This window comes from Rhinolophus ferrumequinum, chromosome 9 (genome assembly GCF_004115265.2).
Source record: "Rhinolophus ferrumequinum isolate MPI-CBG mRhiFer1 chromosome 9, mRhiFer1_v1.p, whole genome shotgun sequence".
NCBI classification, from domain to species: domain Eukaryota; kingdom Metazoa; phylum Chordata; class Mammalia; order Chiroptera; family Rhinolophidae; genus Rhinolophus; species Rhinolophus ferrumequinum.
In genome coordinates, this window is record NC_046292.1 from 70,360,250 (window position 1) to 70,381,590 (window position 21,341).

The window sequence follows — 21,341 nt, forward strand, 5'->3', positions numbered from 1 at the left end:
TTATTTTTTGTGGTGTGGGAGTGATAGTTAATTGTATATTCATGAAAGTATCAGTAAAGGAAATTAGAAGCTGTAGTTTTATTCATCTTTATCATTAAATGTTTGCTAAATAAATTAATCAGAGTTCTAACAGAGAATGTTTAGAAATTTACCTTTAACATTTGATCTCTGGTCCTAGTTCTGCCCTATGGAACATCGTATCTCTCTTAGGAGGTAACTCTTAAAATATTTCAATTCAGCAATCATATTTCCCACTCACATGACTCACATACCAGTAGTGCTCTCTTTTCCAGGCTAAAGTCTGCCATCAAACATTCTTTATGACATGATTTCTAAACTCTTTATTTCTTGCTCACCAGTTTTTGAAAGTTAGTCTTGAAATACGGTGTCAGGATTAGAAAATGGAGCGTTGTCAGGAAGAGTCTGACAGAATATAATGGGGCTATTAGAGTTCTGGATATTGTGCTTCTGTTGTTGCAAAGAGAGATTGTACCAACCTCTTTTTGGTGAGCCCGTCATATTCTTTTGGATCATTTGGATTTGTAGGTGGTCAGCTAATACCTTCAGCTTTTTTTTTAATACAAGCTGATATAAGTCGAGTTGTACATCATGTATTTGTACTACAGTTTAAAAAATATTAGTGAATAACTGTACATTTAACTCTAAATTGTAATTGTTGATTTTTTTGTGTCTGTCTTTCTTGTGAGACTCTGCTTCTCTTAAGACGGTGCTTGTCTAGGAGAATGCTGGGATATCTTAGGTATTCAATGATGAAAACATGAATAAATAAATATATAAATGAATGAAATTTTAGTTCTTTATTCTACCTCATCTTTGAGCTTAGGGAATTTTTGTGATTTAACATTTTTATAACACTTCTGAGTTTTTGTTCTTTTGCAGATTTAAGAAACATTCTGTCTAGTTTTAAAAAATCACTTAAAAAAAGATACAATGAATAGGACTGGAGATTTTTTTTCTTTACTCGTTTATACCTAGCATTTAGTTTAAAGCATTATTCAAAATAGGTAGAAAACATTATAGACATTATTTTATGAGCAGATTTTCATTGTCCTTTAAGTACCATGACTACGTGAGCTGTGTTTGATGTTGCTAATAACTTAACTTCAGCACTGAGCAGAGTACCTGGAACGTAGTATTCATTAGTCTTTCATGAATAAATGACTTTAGTATCAGTCTTCTTGCTTTTGTGTATATGTGGCTTAAAATTAATGTGTAGGTCACTTTTTGAGCAAAAGAATTATTGGAAGAAAACACGTTTGGGTGGTAAATAAGGATATTGATATATCTTAACCTTAAATAAGGATATCGATATATCTTAACCTTATACTAACTGAAAAAAGGATATCCTTATTCTGCACAATGCCACGTTAAAAAAAAACCCTTTACCTCTTCAAAAGGTAGTAATTTTAATCTTAACTTTTTTCTTATAGCTGGTATTTAAAGATGCTACAATGCTGCAAATGTAAGCAGTGGTTTCATGAGGCTTGTGTGCAATGCCTTCAAAAGCCAATGCTATTTGGAGACAGGTAAGAAGGGCATTTGAACTTAACTGATTGATTTTTTAATCTTTTTTTATTGTGGTTTTGTTTATAGTTTCAGATTCCTAAAAGTAGTTTTAACATTGATTTGTAAAGGGGTCACCTTAGAGGGAAAATATTGAATAATATACTTAAATTATATGTAATACCGTGTTTCCCTGAAAATAAGACCTAGCCGGACAATCAGCTATAATTCATCTCTTACAGCAAAAATCAGTATAAGACCCAGTCATATTTTAATATAAGACCGGGTCTTATAAAATCTATAATATAATATAATATAATAATATAATGCCGGGTCTTATGTTAATTTTTGCTCCAAGAGACGCATTAGAGCTGATTGTTCAGCAAGGCCTTATTTTTGGGGGAACACAGTAATTTAAAAATACACATAATTTTTTGTGCTTTTGAATATTATTCCAGAAAGCTCTTAAGTATTTGATTATTGATTTTGTTTGCTTTTACTGTCCCTAAACTATTCTGATTGGTATCTTCCTTTAAAGAACCTCAAAGGGATCCTATGAAAGAAAATTGGAAAAGGCCACATAACCTTGATACACACAATTTACACCTTAGATCTAAAGGATTTCTAAAAACAGACTTATTTTGCCTTCTGGATTAGGAAATGTGGGATAGCAGAGCTCTAGAAAGAAAAATTAAAGATAGAGCACTAAACTTGGCATCAAAAAACCTGGTTTTAAATCTTGGCTGGTACCATTTACTATCTTTCTGAACTTAAGGAGGTCAGTTTGTCTCCTCTGGACTTATTTTACCGGATTGTTTTCAGCACTGAATGTAACAATGTACATGGAGGTAGCTATTACAATTCCTGGTACACACAAGCCATTAGGAAACTATGCCTATATATGACTCTGTGTGTAAACTCTGAAGGTTTCTAATGGTCAAAAAAAATTTGCCCCTTCCCCCCAGGTAGGAACTGTTTCATTATTTGTTGTTCCCTGGGGGAAAAAATTCTTTAAATCACAGACAGTGTCATAATTCACATTATACTTTGCTTTGTGTAACAGTCCTTAGGTCAATTATAGGATATGCACTTGCTGAATATTAGCTTTAGTTGTTAAATAATGTATGTATACCCTTGATAACTCAGTATACAACTTTTCCTTTTTTCTTAGGTTTTATACATTTATTTGCTCTGTCTGCAGTTCTGGACCTGAATACCTCAAACGTCTACCATTACAGTGGTAAGTGTGGACCTTTCTGTTAAGGAGCAAAAGAGAGCCATATTCTTAAACCTACAGGATGAAACTTTGTACATATTTACTTGGCTGAAATAAAACTTTTGGTCTTCTTTATGTCTGGCTTTATTTCTTTTATTTATCCTTAAACATGATGTCATCTTCACCAAAGATTATCTAGTTTCGTTGCTAAGGTAATAAAGCCATTCATTTTCTAATGGCATAAAATGTAACTTTCAAATACCTTTTAGATCTTCAAAATTGTTATTTGTGTTTCCAGTTCTTTTGGGCATTCAGAATAGCATATAGTAGAAGAGAGAAATTCCTTAGTCCTTAAATGTGCCAATTTCTGCTTCACAGTAATTCTTGGGCATGGGAAGTGTGATGAATTTGGGGGATTTACTGATAAAATGCTTACCGATACAGTAGTTCCCCCATCCACGGGGTGGGTGCCTGAAACCATGGATACTACCAAACTCTCTGGTTTTTCCTGTACATAAATGCACTTTACACCTTCTGTTTGGTGAATTGTAGACATTACTACTCTTGAACTTTGGGCCCATTATTTAGCAAAATAAGGGTTACTTGAACACAAACACTGTGGTACTGCAACAGTTGATGTTGATCTGATAACAAAGATGGCTCCTAAGTGACTTAAAGGGTAGGTAGTGTATACAGCCTGGATAAGCAGTACAAAAGGATGAGTCATGTCCTAGGTGGGACAGAGTGGGACAGCACTAGATTTCATCATGCGTCTCAGAACAGTGCTCAATTTAAAACTCATGAATTGTTTACTTACGGAATTTTCCGTTTAATATTTTCATACTGCGGTTGATTGCAGGTAACTAAAACCATGGAAAACAAAACCAAGGATAAGGGGTGGGGGTGGGGGGCTACTGTAGTTAAGTACTTAGAAATTTTTGTTATAAATATTTTACATATTTTAGGAAAAAGTAACACTTGCAAATCAGATAAAGTCTGTTTAAGTATGATCTATGCTCTAGTTTATATGTAGTAATGAAAACAACATTTTTGATTGTAAGTTATTTTATCTTGAAGTCAGATTCTTTTTGAATGCATTTTAAGAAGTTACTCAAATATCTTTTAGTTTATAGTTACTATTCAGGATAAGTACATGTTTAGTTCATGTTTTCCAGTTATTTTCATATGTAATGATTCATTATATTGTAAATGTGACTTAAGATACTGACCCTCTGGTCACCTAAATACTTCATATTGGATTTTTTAAATTGCTGGTGTTAATAAAAAATTGTGTGATTTCTTAACAATAACCAAGAACATTGTTTTTGCATATTTTTGATTTTGATTTTTTTTTTGGATTCCAGGGTAGATATAGCACACTTATGCCTTTATAACCTAAGTGTTATTCACAAGAAGAAATACTTTGATTCTGAACTTGAGCTTATGACATACATTAATGAAAACTGGGATAGATTACATCCTGGAGAGGTAAGTAGTTTTAGAGCTAACTTCATTAGCTGCTTGATGTCTGTTTTGTTTTTGTTAAAGCAACTAAGATACATGTATAAGCCACACATCTAAAGTAGAATTCTAGTTTTAATTCAGGGAAAAATACCTTAGGCAAGGAAATCAGGACCGGCCCTCTCATCTTCCTGTTCGTTGCCTGTTAACTAGGAAGGAAATGGAGGAAGAGGAAGTGAATTACTTGAATCTTCCATTTTTCCGAAGTGAGAGTCATTGTAGTTCAAGATGGAAGGTTGGGAGAAATCCTTATTATTGGGTATCTTATTTAATGGTTTCTACTCTTTTTCTTCTAAGTTTCCTATACACTTAAAGATGTAACTAATGCTCTTCTTTACAAATCTCTTGTTGGTACTCGTAAATCTTTGACTTCCACTAATAGTGTTAGAATAATGAGTTAGAGTAGTAGTGAAGCTATCTTGAGTTGGAGATTTTCCCTCTCATTCAGACATCTCATTTTTCTTTTCATTTGGGAGGTTTAACCACTCATGCTGGTTTACAAAGAATCCTTTTTTCAATGCAGTATAAAAGTTAATGCATGTTCATTGAGAAGATTTTGACACCATAGAATAGCACAAAGAAGAAAGTAACTAGAATAATTTTAATTGTTATCTGATTTTAGCATTCACTTGGAATTACTAAAATATAGGTTAACTACTCTTAGGTTAAATAAAATTTCTTTTATAATATGTGGAATTAGAGTATGAATTTTAGTTACATGTTACATTTTGAGGTAAAAAAATGTGTAAACTGATTTGACATTTAGGAAGAATTTCTGCATTTGTAGCTTTTAGATGTGACAGTTTATAAGGTTCATATCAAATAGGATATCAAGCGATTTTGTTTTTTTGTTCTTGGAGTTTTATGGCATATCACAGAGCACAATGCACATTTTTTTAAAAGCTAGTTGATAAATCTGTTGCATAAAATAAAATAAAAATTTGCAGATTACTTAGATTTTAAAATGAAGGATATTTATATAAATGTCTAATCACTATGTTGTACACCTGAAACTAATATATAATATGTCAACTGTAATTGAAAATTATTAAAAAATAAAATCAAGGATAATATTAAAATCAATTGTGCTAAGACGTACTGAGTGTTAGAAATTGGAATATACCACACTTGTTAAGTTTTCTGTTAAATGGTACTTTTTCAGGATTAAGTTTGAGTGAAAATGAGTGACTTGGAAATTTGATTAATTTTAATAAACTGATTAATAATAAAAGAAAAAAGTAAGCGTAGGGCTCTAGTAACTGTAGTGTTCTTTATAGTCAACTTAATATGTGATGCTCTAATATATTCATTTAAAATGTTTTCTTTCTAGCCGTGATTCTTTAAGCACGTTATGCAGATACATTTGTATTCCTGTTAGTAGATTTTATGTTTTACATGATTAAATTCTGCAGTAGTTACTTCATGTAGACAGTGGACATACACATAAAAACTCAAGTTGTTTTATTTCAAATGCTATCATTTTTAATTAAAATATAAATAATACTTAGATTTTAGTTATAGGAAACAATAAAAATCACAAGTAGTTTGTTTTATTAAAGAAATGAGTTCAATTTATGAATATCAGGTATCTCAGTTCCAGTTGACCTGATACGTATCAGAAGAAATTTATTTCAGCAATAGATACATGTTTTCATTTTCTGTAGTTTATGAGACAATGTCTTAAAAATAAGAAATTTCAATTTTTTTATTCTTTGCCAATATGGGAAAATGTTTCTCGTTTTGTTTAAAAATTAAGATGAGCATGATTACAATCTAATAAAACGTTACAACAGAGAAATTTTACTTTCCTGAAGAGTGTTCCCCCTTTTTTGAGCCATCAAATTAGCAGAACAAATGACTTTCAAATCATTTCTCATTGCTCTTTCTCTGCATTAAAAAAAAAGAAAATGTTCATACTTCTTAGATTATTCATGTGTACTCAGCCTAGTTATTTACAGATGGAAGTTCAAGTTTTAATTCTTTGTTAAGTTTCTACATCTTTATATAATACAGACATAAAATTTATGCCAGTTGGGAATGTTTATTCAGTGACTTTCATCTAATTTATTTATAAATGTTTGTGGTAATAGAAACAGAGTACAAATAATGGATTTTTCTATATTATAAAAATAATAAATTTTTGGTTAAGTGAAATTGAGTTGCAAATTGAATTTTGTTACTAATCCAAATTTAGATTAATAAAAATTTCCATTTATGTTCAAAATTTTAAAAATTAGCGTTAATTACTTCCAAAACATGGGAAATATTGTATGCTAAGTATATTATTGGTTAATTGAGTACCTTGGAGTACTTGAGAGTCATTTTGAACATCAATTCTCATACGTACTATAGATTATATGACAGACACCTGCTCTAGAAGTTCCTCCTCAAAAATAAAACAAAACAGAAAAATAGTTGTGATTTTGCTCTCTCAAAAAGTAGTTTCCTCCCTTACCCTGTCTAGTTAAAAGAAAAAAAAAATTTGTGATGATTTGAGAAGTTGAGATTTTTATGGCATTTTGTTTAGGAATATAATGAACACTTAGTCACAGGGGGCACTTATTCATATTTACTATTTGTGAGTGGAATTTCATTTACATATGACGACTGTGGCTGAAGTCAAATGGTATTTCTCTGTCATTTGGGAAGCCTAGTAAATAATTATTTACATTTCTAGTTAGTTGGAGCAATCTTATATTGAATCCATAGTATTATTTGTTTAGTGTATTATGGTTTTTGTTTCTTGACTGCTATAAAGGATATACTGTGACCTCTTAATGACAAAAAGAAGTTTAAAAAACATTAAACTTCTTTTGGAGAGTATATCCTATGATACTGAAAGGCAAATTTAACATTTATGTATCATATATTTTTCTTAGTTAATTATTTTCAGGATTGCTGTGAAAAGAAGCTGAAACTTTTAGACCATATTAGAACATACAGCTTGATGTGTTTCCTTATGTGATTTGTTTTTTACGTTTGAGAGTTAGTGACTTGATGCCTATTATATGTGAGCTTAGCTATTTGAGAAACTATGTTTTGAAATGTTTTCTTTGAGATAGTAAATATATATATATATATATATATATATATATATATATATATATATATATATAATATAATATTTGAGTCCCCAAATAATGGTTGCTTAAGGTTTTTTACTTAGAATTGAGGTATCACTGTTTACCAGATTGCTTTTGGGAGTTAAAGAGGGACAGTAATACTTTCTGGAATCTGCCTGTTATCATTTGTCTTTGATTTCTAATGTGATTTGAAACCCTAATTCTGTAAGGACAACCCACTTTTCTGTTAACTGTGGTCTTAACCATGTTGTGAGTGCTATTTCATTTTTGAGAGATATAGGGAGAAAAGCATAGATAAAACTCAAATGAAATACTGTGGCAGAAATGATGTTTTGGCTAGAGAAAACTTAGTACGATAGAGGTGGTATAGTATTTTTAAGTGAAAATTGTAAGAAACATGGTTAACAAAAATACTTGGGGCTTTGAGTGTTATATATTAGCATACAGTATTAGATTGGCAAACAAATTACTTAAGCTGTTTGGCATGCTTAGGCCTATGTGGCATAGAATTCAACATGAGTAATTGACGGGTGTATTTTATTGAAGGGGGAAGAGTTGTAACTATACATAATAGCATTTATTCTGTATAGAAGTATACAACCCTGACAGTAAATGCATAGTGTGAGATTGGTGTCTGTTGAAGGAGGAACAAAAATGATTATTCTGTTGAATATACGAGGTGTGATCAAACAATACAGTGAATGTTTAAACAAACAAAAAAATTATTACAGTGAAATACACGTTGTCATTAATCCCTCAAAATACTCCCCATCTCTTCAAACACACTTATCCCATCATTCCTGCCACTTTCTGAAGCAGTTCTGGAAATCCTCTTTTATGAGTGTCTTTAGCTGTGTTGTCATGGCTGCCTCAATGTCCTGAATCGATTCAAAATGTTTTCCTGTCATCGTCATTTTGATTTTGGGGAAGGGCCAGAAGTCGCATGGTGTCAGATCTGGTGAATGAGGTGGATGAGGACACACCGTATGTTTTTATTTGACAGAAATTGTCGTACCAGTGATGTGTGACACGGAGCCTTTCTATTGTGATAAAAAAATATGGTGAATGCTGCTGCCGAGTGTCATCCAGTGGAAAGGCAGGGTCTTCAATACGGAAAACGGTGCGTCAAACCTTAGTAACAGTGTGTGACAAGTTTTGTTCGGTGCGGTCAATTTGGTGTGAACTACGGTTGAGAGAAGGTGTGCATTAAAGTGTGCCATAATGTCCTCCATCATGACAACGCTCCGCGTCACACATCTGTCTGGTATACGGCAATTTCTGTCAAATGAAGACATTACGGTTTGTCCTCATCCACCTTATTCACCGGACCTGGCACCGTGTGACTTCTGGCTCTTCCCCAAAGTCAAAATGATTCAGGACATTGAGGCAGCCATGACAGTGCAACTAAAGACATTCACAAAGGAGGACTTCCAGAACTGTTTCAGAAAGTGGCAAGAATGATGGGATAAGTGTGTTCGAAGTGGAGTATTTTGAGGGAGATTGATGGCAATGTGTGTTTTACTGTAATAATTTTTTTAAATTTAAACATTCACCATAGTTTTTGATCACACCTCATACGTGTTAGATGGAAGAGCTAGAAAATAATGTTCTGATACAGTTTATTTGATTTACACTATAATAATTGCACTCTTAGTTTCCAAACTACCGAATAGGATCCTGTATGTGAGTTGAAATGTACAACTCTATGCAAAATAGTCCTGGAGTACTGAAGGAACGTACTTACAGATAAAATTTCTGAGAAACCATAGAGAATAAGTAGCCAACAGAAAGAAGAGAGTTCCTTGTGATTTTCAAAAAGTAGAAAGGAGTGGATTTGAGAAATTAGAAAGTCGTTTTTGTTGTTGATTGTCAGCAAAATTATAGATCAGATTTTTCAAATCCATGGTTTGTGAAGATTTAAAAAGCAGTATGAAAAAAACACTGATTTATTAGAATAAATCATGTTAAATAACCCGGACTCTTTTTCATTATGGTTAGCGACACTGGTATGTCAACTGCTATGGGCGTGGTGTAGACATAGTGTAACTCAATTTCATATAAGATGCTGAATGTGACCTGGTTAAATTAAAAATTAAATGGATTTGCAACTAATTGAATGATAGTAGCAAAAGCTGTCAATGGCTTTAAATATTCTTGAGGGAGATTCTAATGGAGAGCCACAGGGTTCTGTCTTTGTCTCTATCCTCAGTTCAAGAATGATGACAGAATCAAGAGAAAAGATCATCTTGAACACTGAGCTGAAAACAATATCAGATTAACAACAGTTATCAAAGCTCTGCTTTTAGGCTTAAATATACAAACAGTACAGAAGAAGCAGGTATGATAGGGGATACTTGATTTGATAGAAGTTCATCTGATCAGAGTTTAGAGTTGGGGTGGGGAGGGGGATGATGAGGAAGAGGATGGAATTAGTTAGCCAAAGCTTCATATGAAATAATTATGTGATGTTGCTGCTAAAAACTTTAACCTAATCTTATACTTAGACATAGCTGCTGTCAAATATTTGAAGAACTATCTTATAAAAGAGGGAATAGAAGAGTTCCAGGAAGGAAGGTTTCGTCCACCTATGGAATGGGCTCCCTCAGTAGGTGCTTCAACAGCTTTCATCAATGGTAATAGTTAAGTCAAGGTTGAATGAATGTCAGTACTATAAAAGGGATTGCAGTGTATTGATGGAAGCTTGAATTAATGGTCATCTAGAGTCTCTTTCAAGCTTTAAAGTCTGATTCTTTCACTTTTCCTTTAATAGAAATTCTCTATCGTTGGACACTTAACAAATTATAACAGGAGAAAGTGGTATGGAGGAATGAGCACGAAGTTGTCCTATTTTTTAATTATAAATTTCTTTGAGCACCCAACACACTGGCACAGAATTGTCTCTCAATGAATGGTGAATGAATGGACTTACTGTCACTTGGGTTTAAGTTCTAGCTCTCACTAACCAGCCATATGAATTTGAGTAGTTCATTTAATCTTTGTTAACTAATTTGTAAAATGAAGAGTTGGAGTAGATGATTGTGTAAGTTTTTCTACCTCCAACATTATATTTAGCAGATTTGTTTGCTCTTTTTTGCTTGAAGCAGTTCTGAGGTTTGGGAGTTTTAACTGGTAAAGAACATAATTGGTAGTAATTTTGAAAGTGAGTTGTGATTTTCTTTTTTTTGAAAGTTATTTTTTTAAGTTTTTTAGTTTTTGTGACTTTAATAGAGGGTGATCCTTTTATAACTTAGATTTTTTTTTTTTTTTTTTTGCCATTGGGGCCCAGTCTTTAAATTTTGAGGAAGAGGCAGAAATGAATCTGAAGGAAACCCTTTTGTAACAAAATAGAATATTTTCTAGAATTTTAATATTTACATTTTAAAATGGTTTGTGATGATAAGAAATTCCTGAGCCATTTTGGATTTTGGGTTTGGCTAAAGTCTATAATTGTTAAAAAATAAAATCCCCAAATTTCATGGTAGTTTTTAAAATTACAGAGATTATTGGTTTGTGCTAATATTAGAAGTATTGGGAAATAAAATTGTATGTTTCTCACTACTTTTTATACTCCCTATTCATATCTATTAGAAGCTTTTATGGTTGATATTAAAGTAACTCAAATATATTACTTCCCCAGGTTATAGAATTAAAATAAATTTAATGATAACTAATCAAATCCTATTTTGTAGTATCTTAACAGTTTACAGTGCAGGATTTATATTCACCTTTTTAAAACCTTGAGAGGTTAAATTACCTTAGATCACACAGCTAGTCAGTGAGGACCTAGAATTAGAACTTAGACTTCTGACTATCAGTCAGTACACTTTTCTTCTGCATTATATTGCCTCTATCTAGCCCCTATATATAACTAATTGATGAAATTACAGTGCGTTAAATTGTTTCTTGATACTTCACAGCTGGCAGACACACCAAAATCTGAAAGATATGAGCATGTTCTGGAGGCATTAAATGATTACAAGACCATGTAAGTTGATTTATTTTATGTGTCCCAATGAGGGAGACATTTATTAAGTATAAGGAATAATGACATTGTTTAAGAATTGTGGGATTTGTGTTTAGAACTAGTACATAACAATTTTAAACTTTCTAATGTTCTATTCTCTTTCATTCAGAGTAGAGCATTGATTCTTAGAGCAATCCTATAGGAGTGGGAATTTGGCCTGGTCATTTGCAAATGCTGGTCAGAAATGACTTGGTTTTATAATGCAAGCTGCTGAAAGTGAAATAAAATCTTGTTAGCTGGTGGGAATATGCAGAAGATAGGTGGATATATTGTAGAGAGTATGGGTTTCAGAATGTTTGAGATCTTTTATGATTTTAAGATTTGTTATTGCCATCGGTTATAGAAAAGTAGTATATTAGTGGTCTTTAAGTTTTTGATAATTAAGTGGTTTGATATTTTCTTGTATATGTCTTTTTTAAAACCAGCATATGTACATTTCTTAAAAATACTTTCAAAATGCAATAGCAATAATTTTTTTAAATGTGTATGCTGGCTCCAACCAACTATTGACTTATATTATAAAATTTTGTTGGTAATAAGTTTCTATTTTTGAACTTGACAGCATTTCCTCATTAAAAAAGTGTTGTTAGTGGCTAGATTTTTAGGCCAGCTCAAAAAGCCATAAAGTACCTGACCAGATACTGTATTGGTAAAAATACTTCACGGCACAATGAATTCTGTAATCCAGTTTAGGGTGCCAGAAATACATCTGTTCCTGTTATGGTAGAAATGGAGGGCTCCCCCTTTTCAATCCTACGTAAAATTGGAAGAACAGTCCAAGCATTTGGTAGTGCTTGTTGTGGCTAGGCAGGCAGAACTAAGATAGATTGGGGGTGTTTTGGAATAAGGACTCTAAAAACTTGGGGAAAAGGTTAAGGAACAATTTTTCAGATACCCAAGCCCACAATAAAGTCACATTTCTCTGCTCCAATTTCAGATTTGACGTCGTTGGTACTTCTTTTATTTTCTGGGCCTCTAGGATTCTGGGCCTCTCCTACTTTCTTTAGCAATGCTATTACCTATTACTTTCTGACCATGGTTTCTCACAGACACACTCTGAAATAGAAGTTTTTTCCTACACCTTTTTTGAGATGTTTTGAACAGATGACACTAAAATATGGAAAAACATCGGGACTAAAAAGATATCACTATGTACTCTTCTTTCTTTTAAAGTTAGATGCCATATTTGAAAAAGAAATGCTCTTTTTCCCTTCCTTCTGATCTTATCCCCCCTCCCTATCGACCCAGCAAATTGTCTTTGTAATGGCTCTGGGGCAGATAACAATCAAGGAAAGCAAGGAGAAAGCGAGTTTTTGTAGTATTGGGTGGACTTTCATGTATAAAGGCTTTATATTTGAAAGTTATGAGTTAGGGTCTGCTATTGTATATGTGTTCAGTTTTTAAATTTTTAGTTAATTTTTTTAAAAATTTAGGTTTATGTCTGGGAAAGAAATAAAGAAGAAGAAGCATTTGTTTGGGTTGCGAATTCGTGTTCCTCCTGTGCCACCAAATGTGGCTTTCAAAGCAGAGAAAGAACCTGAAGGAACATCCCATGAATTTAAAATTAAAGGCAGAAAGGCATCCAAACCTATATCTGATTCAAGGTAAAAGTTATCTGTGGCTTAGTTTTTCTCTTTAGTTTATTTGTAACTAAAAATGTGTGTTATTTAGTTTCATTAGTATATTTGAAAGTATAAGTGGCAGTTACCCTAATTTGTTTTACTGTTTATAATTTTTTGCTTAGACAAGTTACAAGGAATTAAATGCTAGATATTTATTTTAGATCTTAGGCTTTCCAGGAATAAGCCCTATTGATTTGGTTAGCAAACAGCTTAAGTACTGGCCTGCTCATTTGTTTGTTCATTTCTCATTCATTCATTCATTCATTCCATTTATCAAGCTAAGTGCTGGGGATATAATAACAAATAAGACAGACTTTCTTTCTGCTCTGATGAGGTTTACACTAAAGTGGAGAAGAAAGGTGATAAACAAGTAAAATAATTATAGATCATGCTAATGCCATTTAGAAAATAGCATACAGATTTAAACAGTACTGGGATGGAAAGAGATGAAGGGACCTAGTTTAAGATGGAGGCTTAAGGAAGGCCGGTTTAAGCTAAAACTTAAAGAATGAGAATGACCTAACAATTTAAAGAACAAAGGGAAGAATACTGTAGGTAGCAGAAATAACAAGTGTGAGGTTGTGAGTCATGTTTTAGGAACTCCCAGAAGGTTTGTGAGGTATGAATGAGGGTACAGAGTAGCATCTGGATGTTGGAAAGATTGGGTGGGGCTTGATCATATAGTGTCTTGTAGGTGTCATAAGGACTTTGAGTTGTTTTCTGAGAATAATGGGGAACTATTTAAAAATGTAAACAGATTGGATTATTCTTTAAAAATACCACTTTGGATGCTCTTTGGAGAATGGATAGGTATAGAGAGGTAAGAATAGAATAAGAGAAAATTAAGTCTTGAAGTTGTCTAGGTAAGAGGTAGATCATGGTTGCTTGTGCAGTGAGTGGTAGGTGGTAACAGTCAAATGGAGAGAAAATAAATTCAAAATTTCTATTGAGGCAGAATTTATTGGCTTTGCTAATGAATTGAATTTATGAAAGAATGGAAGGAATGAAATTAAACAATACCCAGATTTCTGAGTTGGGGGTTGGGGAGAGAGATCAGATTGAAGTGTGATTGAATCTGCCCAATTTACATGTCAAAACTGGGCTTTTTCTACAAATGAATGGCGTGGGGATTCAAAATAGTGATGATAATGATAATATAATAATAATAATAATAGAAAAGGAAATAATCTTTAAGAATTCTGAATGAGGAGGGAGAAAGTAGAAAGAGTATGTGTCCTCAACTCTAGTTTTACTGTGAAGGGAAGTAGACAAATGTAATAGAAGCTGAAGAGGGAACAGGAGTAATCAAGTGATGGTTTTTTAGTAGATGGAAGATAATTGGAACCTGTTTTTGTGTGCTAATACGAATAATCCAGTACTGAAGAGATTGGTATAGGAGATAGGGGAGGTAATTGAAGATATTGTAAAGTATTTGAGAAGCCAAAAGGGGAGGGATTTAGAGCCTCAATGTGGGAGTGGCCTTTGATAGGAGGACTCACACCCTTCTGTTGAAGTGAGGTGAAAAAGAGAAAATGGGTACAGAGGCTGGTCCAATTGTAGATTTGACATTTGGAAAATGACTAAAGTTATTGCTTGATAGCTTCTATTTTCTCAAAGAAATAACGAGGCAAAGATAGCTGAGAGGGTTGTGCAGAGAGGGAAATTTAAGGAGCAAATAAAAGTATGAGGTAGTCATCTTGGAGAGTAAGAAAATGTAATTACAGAGGGTTGACAGTGCTTCATATTCATTTGAGTTTGTGATAAAATAGATATTACTTCAAGGTTTCTTTTCCTGAAGGAAAGAATATTCCTATCACTTTCAGATTTTATTATTAATACTTTGCTAGCAATTGCTCATATGATGAATTAGAAAAAAGACTTGCTAAAATTTTCTTTCTCATTCCTATCATGATTTTGATAGGACACTCCATTTGTGGTAGCTTCCAGGTTTTTATTTGTTGCCACCAGATAATGGTTCAACTTCCTTTATAGGCACTCTTAGTTCTTTCTGGGCCCTATATATGAATTGGTCTTTTTAATCTGAGAGTACTTTCTTTATTCCACGGGTCCTTTATAAATTTTATGTTGGATCATTTTTCAAAAAAGAAAATGTATTGCCCCATCCATCTTATACCCTTGAGACTTTTGATTATAGTTCTGGTTATGCTTTGTTTCTCTAGCTGTCCTACTTTTGCTTATCCTTGTCCTTCCACCTTTATTCCTCACCCTTAGTTTAGTGTCTGGAGGGGTAGTCTTTCCTAGTTTTCTCCATTCACCTCTTTCCCGCCTGTTATGTTATATTGTTCCTTTTCCTTGTTTTTAATTGAGTTTTCCTGGATAACTTTCTTGTAGCACTTAACCCATTTTATTAGTTTGCTTGTATACACAGTAGTCACCTAACTATATTGTGAACCCCTGAGCACAGGGACCATCTTTGTATTTCTGTTACTGAATATCCCCTTTATGTAATAGATATTTGTTGAATAAATGAAACATGTTCTATATGTTGATATTTGCCCTTTTCTTCCCTTCTATTAATTAGATGTCCTTAACTATTGTTTTTTTCGTGCTGTTACTTGATATTTGCCTTTATGTCTCAAAAACGTTTTTTTAGAGCTTTCTAATTTAGCTCTTGGAATGACTTACTGCTCGATATGAAGGATTCCTTCCTCCGTTACACTCTGACACCCTGGGCTTCATTCTCTTTCTGATTAGCATCATTCAATAATTAATATTTATATACATGTATAAATATTATTTAGATATATATACCTAAAAGCAACCTCTATGTATAGCTACTGTACTTTTACACAGATACTTCCTGGCTCTATGAAGTTAACTACTAAATTCCTAATCATTTTTAGTAGTAAATCCTTGAAACATCCTTCAGGTAACCAACCTAAACTATAAACTAAATAATTGAACTTTGAGGTGTTTTAAACTCTTCCATCGAAATAGTAGTTTGTTGTGTTTTTTGTTTTTTTAAAAAATATTTAGGTGGCTTTTATTTTTTACAATTGTATTAAAGAAAACTTTTTTCTTAAACTTTCATTTGTAAACATCTCAAGTCAAATATTTACATTAGAATGTATTATTTATGTACTTGGCTAAACTTAACAGATTCAGCTTACATTTAATTTTCATTTTATGTTATCGTTAATGTAAAATATAAGTATAACCTATTATATAAGTAGAGATATAATAGTGTATATTGTCCATTGTTTTTTTGTTTTCTTTATGCAGAGATTAAATACATAATGGTTTTATGTTTCAGGGAAGTCAGCAATGGCGTAGAGAAAAAAGGAAAGAAAAAATCTGTAGGTCGTCCACCTGGCCCATATACAAGAAAAATGATTCAGAAAACTGCTGAGCCATCTTTGGTAAGAGAATATGTTGGTGTATGTTGTCAGAGAGGTAGGATGCTTGAAATTACTGAGAAATCTTTTCAGCTTACTTTAAAACCATGCTTTAAGTATATATTTTTTATTTTCCAGGATAAAGAATCAATTTCAGAGAATCCTACCTTGGATTTACCTTGTTCTATAGGGTAATAGAAAGTTATTTTCTCCTATGCTAGGAATTTTCTTTGGGGGGGGGTGGCATTAGTATATCTATTGTTATGTAATATAGTCGTTATACCATTTTAATTCTTTTGTCTCAGGAGAACTGAGGGAACCGCACATTCATCCAATACCTCAGATGTGGATTTCACGGGTGCTTCCAGTGCAAAAGAAACTACCTCGTCTAACATTGCCAGGCATTATGGGTAGATATTTATGTTCTTATTCTTAATTTTCCTGTAGACTCTTTCTTTGTGAAGTGATGATTAATGAAATTTTTAGCAATTGGAAGTGATACAAGTATGTTTTTCACCTTTTGAGATGCAATCCATATATGGATTTCTTAGGTTGCTCATATTCGTTTGAATAATTTTGCTTTTCAGAGCAAGACATTAAAATTTTCAAATGTGTTAGGAAGATTGCTAAGTGCACAGAGAAGAGATATAGTGATGTTAATAGGCTGTGCTCTTTTCTATGAGACCTTTTTATGCTTTTAATATACAGGTGTGCCTTGCTTTAAGAAGACTTTATTTATTTATTTTTTTTAATAAGTCTGAATCAGTAACATGAATCCTTGTGTTAGTAGAAGGATTTTTAAACTCAGGATTTTTATTAATAGCAGACTTCTCTAATATTTTACTTAGCCTAAGTCTTCAGAAGGACAACTTTTTCCTAGAGTATGATTTATCAGTTATGAAAAGTTTCATTTACTTGGGGTCAAGAGTTATTAGCGTCCAAGTTTTATACTTCCCTTTGTTTAATTTTTGTTCACAATTCAAAAACTGCTCTTGTAAATTATATAAAATTCTAAGTGTTTGAAGGCTTAAAATATAACTCATTTTTAAATAGATCTTGAATAATAATGTAAAGTATATTTTTTTGGCCTCTTACCAAGCATTATCTTAAGCTTTTAACATACATCGTCTTATTTAATTTTTAAAGCAATCTTTTGAATGTAAGCCCTGTTATTTTCATTTTGCAGATAAGGAAATTGAGACTTAGAAAGTTTTAAGCAACAAGTCCAAAATAACGTGTAGCAAGTACAATAGAGCTGGAATGTTAACTGGGGCAGTATGATTGTGAAGTCTTTGAATTTCGCCCTTATGTTATATTCTCCCCTTATTATAAGAGTGTAAAATCATTGAATTTCTGAGCTGAAAAGGACTTCAAAGATTTTCTAATTCTACCCCTTCACTTAATCTTTTCACTTCGAGAAGACAGAAGATGAGAGATTTGAATTTGGCCACTATCACATAGAGCTAGACCAGGGAACCCTGACTTCTAGTTTATGCTCACTTAGTCCAGTTCATAACATTACTCCAGTAGGCCTAGAACTAGTAATAAGAGACCCTTTATTCTAATTCTACCATCTGTTTAGGCACATGGAACAGTGCTTGTATATTAGTAGGTGCTAATTAAATATTTGCTGCAGTGAATGAATGAATGACTCGTTTTCTTTTTAATGATAAAACTGTTGACAAAACCTGACTTATGAATAGGGCCTCTTGGTAAGAATTTACCTCATTGGCCTTGTAATTCAAAAATTTCCTCTTGATTCTTCTAAGCTTAATAGAACATAATTAAGGAAGAAAAAGCTCTTCAAAGGTCAGCCCCAAGAAGATGATGGAATCTAACGAAGGCGGCCAGTGATAATCCATTTATATAGCATATATTGTTTTGGTTTGGCTAATTTTTATGTCCGCCAGGGTATATACTTATAACAGAATATGATTGTGCAGTAAGAAAAACATCAGAGAACATACTGTGTGGGCAGAGGATGCTTTACAAGCTTAGTAGACAATTTTGGCCTTTTTTGTTCCATAGTTTATCTGACTCCAGAAAAAGAACCCGTACAGGAAGATCTTGGCCTGCTGCAATACCACATTTACGGAGGAGAAGGGGTCGTCTTCCAAGAAGAGCACTCCAGACTCAGAACTCAGAAATTGTAAAAGATGATGAAGGCAAAGAGGATTACCAATTCGATGAACTCAACACAGAGATTCTGAATAACTTAGCAGATCAGGAGTTACAACTCAATCATCTGAAAAACTCCATTACCAGTTATTTTGGTGCTGCAGGTAGAATAGCATGTGGTGAAAAATACCGAGTGTTGGCTCGTCGGGTGACACTTGATGGAAAGGTGCAGTATCTTGTGGAATGGGAAGGAGCAACTGCATCCTGACTGTAGGACTGAACATTATGTTCACTGCACTCTCATTTTCTGTAGGTACCGTTCAAAGCCCTAAAGGAGTCTGGCTTTTACTATCTTTCTTAAAAAAAAAAAAAAAAAAAAAAAAAAGTCAAAAAAATTCACAAAAGAAGATGATACTAGCCTTAACATGTACCTGTCAATGTTATGGATATTGTCATAAAAAGATATCTTTTAAAAATCAGAGACTTAATTTTTTAAATCTTAAGATTTGTAGAGTGTTTCTAGGATAGGATATTAAAAATGATTCAAACCCATGCATGGTGTTAGACAATTTTTCTAATTATTCCATTGAGTCAGTTTTTGTGATTAGTGGTTATCAGAGCAAACAGATCATGTAGATATATAGCACAAGTATTTGAAGAAACATTGTCTGTTTTGTTACCAAAATGTTGGAAAAACTTTATTTCAGTACCTTTTAGATTTCATAAAGTGCAGTGTATATAATGCCTACTAAAAGACTGTAAAATATTGAAATTTTCTTTCAAGCAAAGTGTAAAAAATATATTGAGCCTGTAAATTGCTCTGTGACTAGACTTCATTGTCGTCTTAATATATTCTTTGCATGTGCATATATATACACACAGGTGTATATATATGTGTGTGATTATGTGACCTATGCAATACAAATTATGGGAATGGGCAGCTTTGGAGTATATATCCCATAATTCTTTTTTCAGGAATAGTTGCAGTATTTACACAGCAGCATTTCTTCTCAGGCTTTTATTGGGTGCTGTTGCTTGCTATGTATGAAGAGAAATGTGTCAGACAAGGTTAGTGTGTTCTGAAGAAGGGTGTGAACAACAGTGTTCATGGGCTTTTAGAATGCTTTTCTCTTTCAGTCCTTGTAACTCGGCTGTTCAGTACCTAAAACAAATTCAACAATATGAACATTATCTCCTACTAGAAGTAACGTTTTCAAGTTTTCATGGCACATTATGATTGTAAATGTCTCTCAGTTTTAACAGTAAGTCTATAGGAGTCCTGTGAAGATTCCTGAAATGTCTGTAGTAACTGTTAGTCATGTTGAATAAGTGTAGTATGAACAAAGTATTTTATTGCACAGGGTTAACAAGCAGTATGTTGCCTGCCAAGGCTACTGCTGTTTTATTACAACATTACCTCTTGTTTTTATAAAATGTACCAAGATTTAAATTGATAACTTTATTTTACATGTAAAAAAAAAAACCAATTTCTTTTATCACCAGTGTTAGAGTTGTCTTCTGTTTCTTTTTGTTTTGTTTTGTTTGTTTTCTTTTTTAGCCAAAGAGTAAACAGAAGAATATTCTTATTTTGGTGGCATTCATTTTATTCTTAAAAGTGATTGGTGGATTTTAGCCTAAAAATTGGGAATTTGCTGCCAAAATGAAAAATATGTAAAGTGTAGTGATTACAGAGCGCTAAAAATGTGGGTTAGTACTTATTTATTCCATTGATTGATTATTTGACTGTTTATAAAGAAAGTTGCTTTATTTCTTTAAACATCTTCAAAAGATGACCTTTTCTTGTCACATTTATAGCCAAAAGAAGCAGAGAACTTCGTTGTCCTGCGTCTGGTTCCTGGTTGGCCAGGTATAAATGAGCTTTACAAAAGTGCAAATTAAAAACTGTCACTTCTGTTTACCTCCACCAAAACTTGATTTTCCCCTAGCTATTAATTTAAAGTTGCCTTTCCTGCAGCTGCAATATTTTGAATAACACACAGAGTTTGTGTTGATTTTGAATGTTTGTTTATATCTAGGGGTAATGGAAAATGTAAATCCCGTGTAACCTTACTCACTCCACCTGTATCATATTATTTCATTTTCCCCAAAGTCCTTTAATTCTAACTGAACACCAGCAGTATTTTTAGTAACTCTTTCTTTGGCATATTTGGAAGATGATTTATTAAGCTGAACTGTCTTTAGACGTAATTATTGTGAATGTCTGTTTTATTTTATCATGGTGGTTCACTTGGCTCTGATGTTCAGTTTGTATTTTTGGAATTGCTTTACTTAGAATTAAAACAGACCAACATTAAATGTGTGTATTTTTTAAAGAGCTAATGAGTTTTGCTTTTGTATTTGCTTGAAAATACACACTGGTTCAGTAGATGACTACTTTTATTTAGCCAGGGAGCTAAGGATTTTCCAGTTCCATTGTAAATATGTTCACTTGAATCATTTATAAAATTTTGCTTTCATTTTCCTCTTGTCCCCCAAATAATATGAATAATTATTGCGTGTTTATCTTAAATGATCCTTTAACAAATTAACTGTTTAGCCACCTTGTACACTTTATACTTGAAAGACAGTATGCCCTCTCTGCCCTGTCCCTGAACTTCAAAAAAAAAAACACCAGACTTTTCAACTATTTGTTTCTTACTACATAGAAAGTGTCACTGTTCACATAAAAGGATTTTCTATTTTTTGCCTAAAAAGCTTTGCCCCTAGGCTACAGAAAGAAAAGATATAAAAATAATATACGTATTCATTTCAATTCCATTTTTATTTCAAATACATTTTTATAAATACCCTGATAATAAATGATAAATACAGATTCTTAAGCTCTTAGGTGATCAAACAAGATCAGAACATGAGCTG

At 32.7% G+C, this 21,341-nt stretch overlaps 1 protein-coding gene across 2 annotated transcripts in view; it reads left to right on the plus strand.

The window, feature by feature from the left end:
- Positions 1–20,804, plus strand: part of MTF2 (metal response element binding transcription factor 2) — a 59,627-nt gene extending 38,823 nt beyond the window's left edge. For both annotated transcript variants that reach the window (XM_033115216.1, XM_033115215.1), the window contains 9 exons: positions 1,452–1,547; positions 2,696–2,764; positions 4,105–4,228; positions 11,262–11,329; positions 12,802–12,972; positions 16,265–16,370; positions 16,485–16,537; positions 16,652–16,756; positions 18,375–20,804. In XM_033115216.1, the coding sequence (XP_032971107.1) occupies positions 1,452–1,547; positions 2,696–2,764; positions 4,105–4,228; positions 11,262–11,329; positions 12,802–12,972; positions 16,265–16,370; positions 16,485–16,537; positions 16,652–16,756; positions 18,375–18,732 (1,150 nt within the window). In that variant the 3' untranslated portion in view covers positions 18,733–20,804. The remainder of the gene's footprint in view (positions 1–1,451; positions 1,548–2,695; positions 2,765–4,104; positions 4,229–11,261; positions 11,330–12,801; positions 12,973–16,264; positions 16,371–16,484; positions 16,538–16,651; positions 16,757–18,374) is intronic.
- Positions 20,805–21,341: the final 537 nt, after the last annotated feature.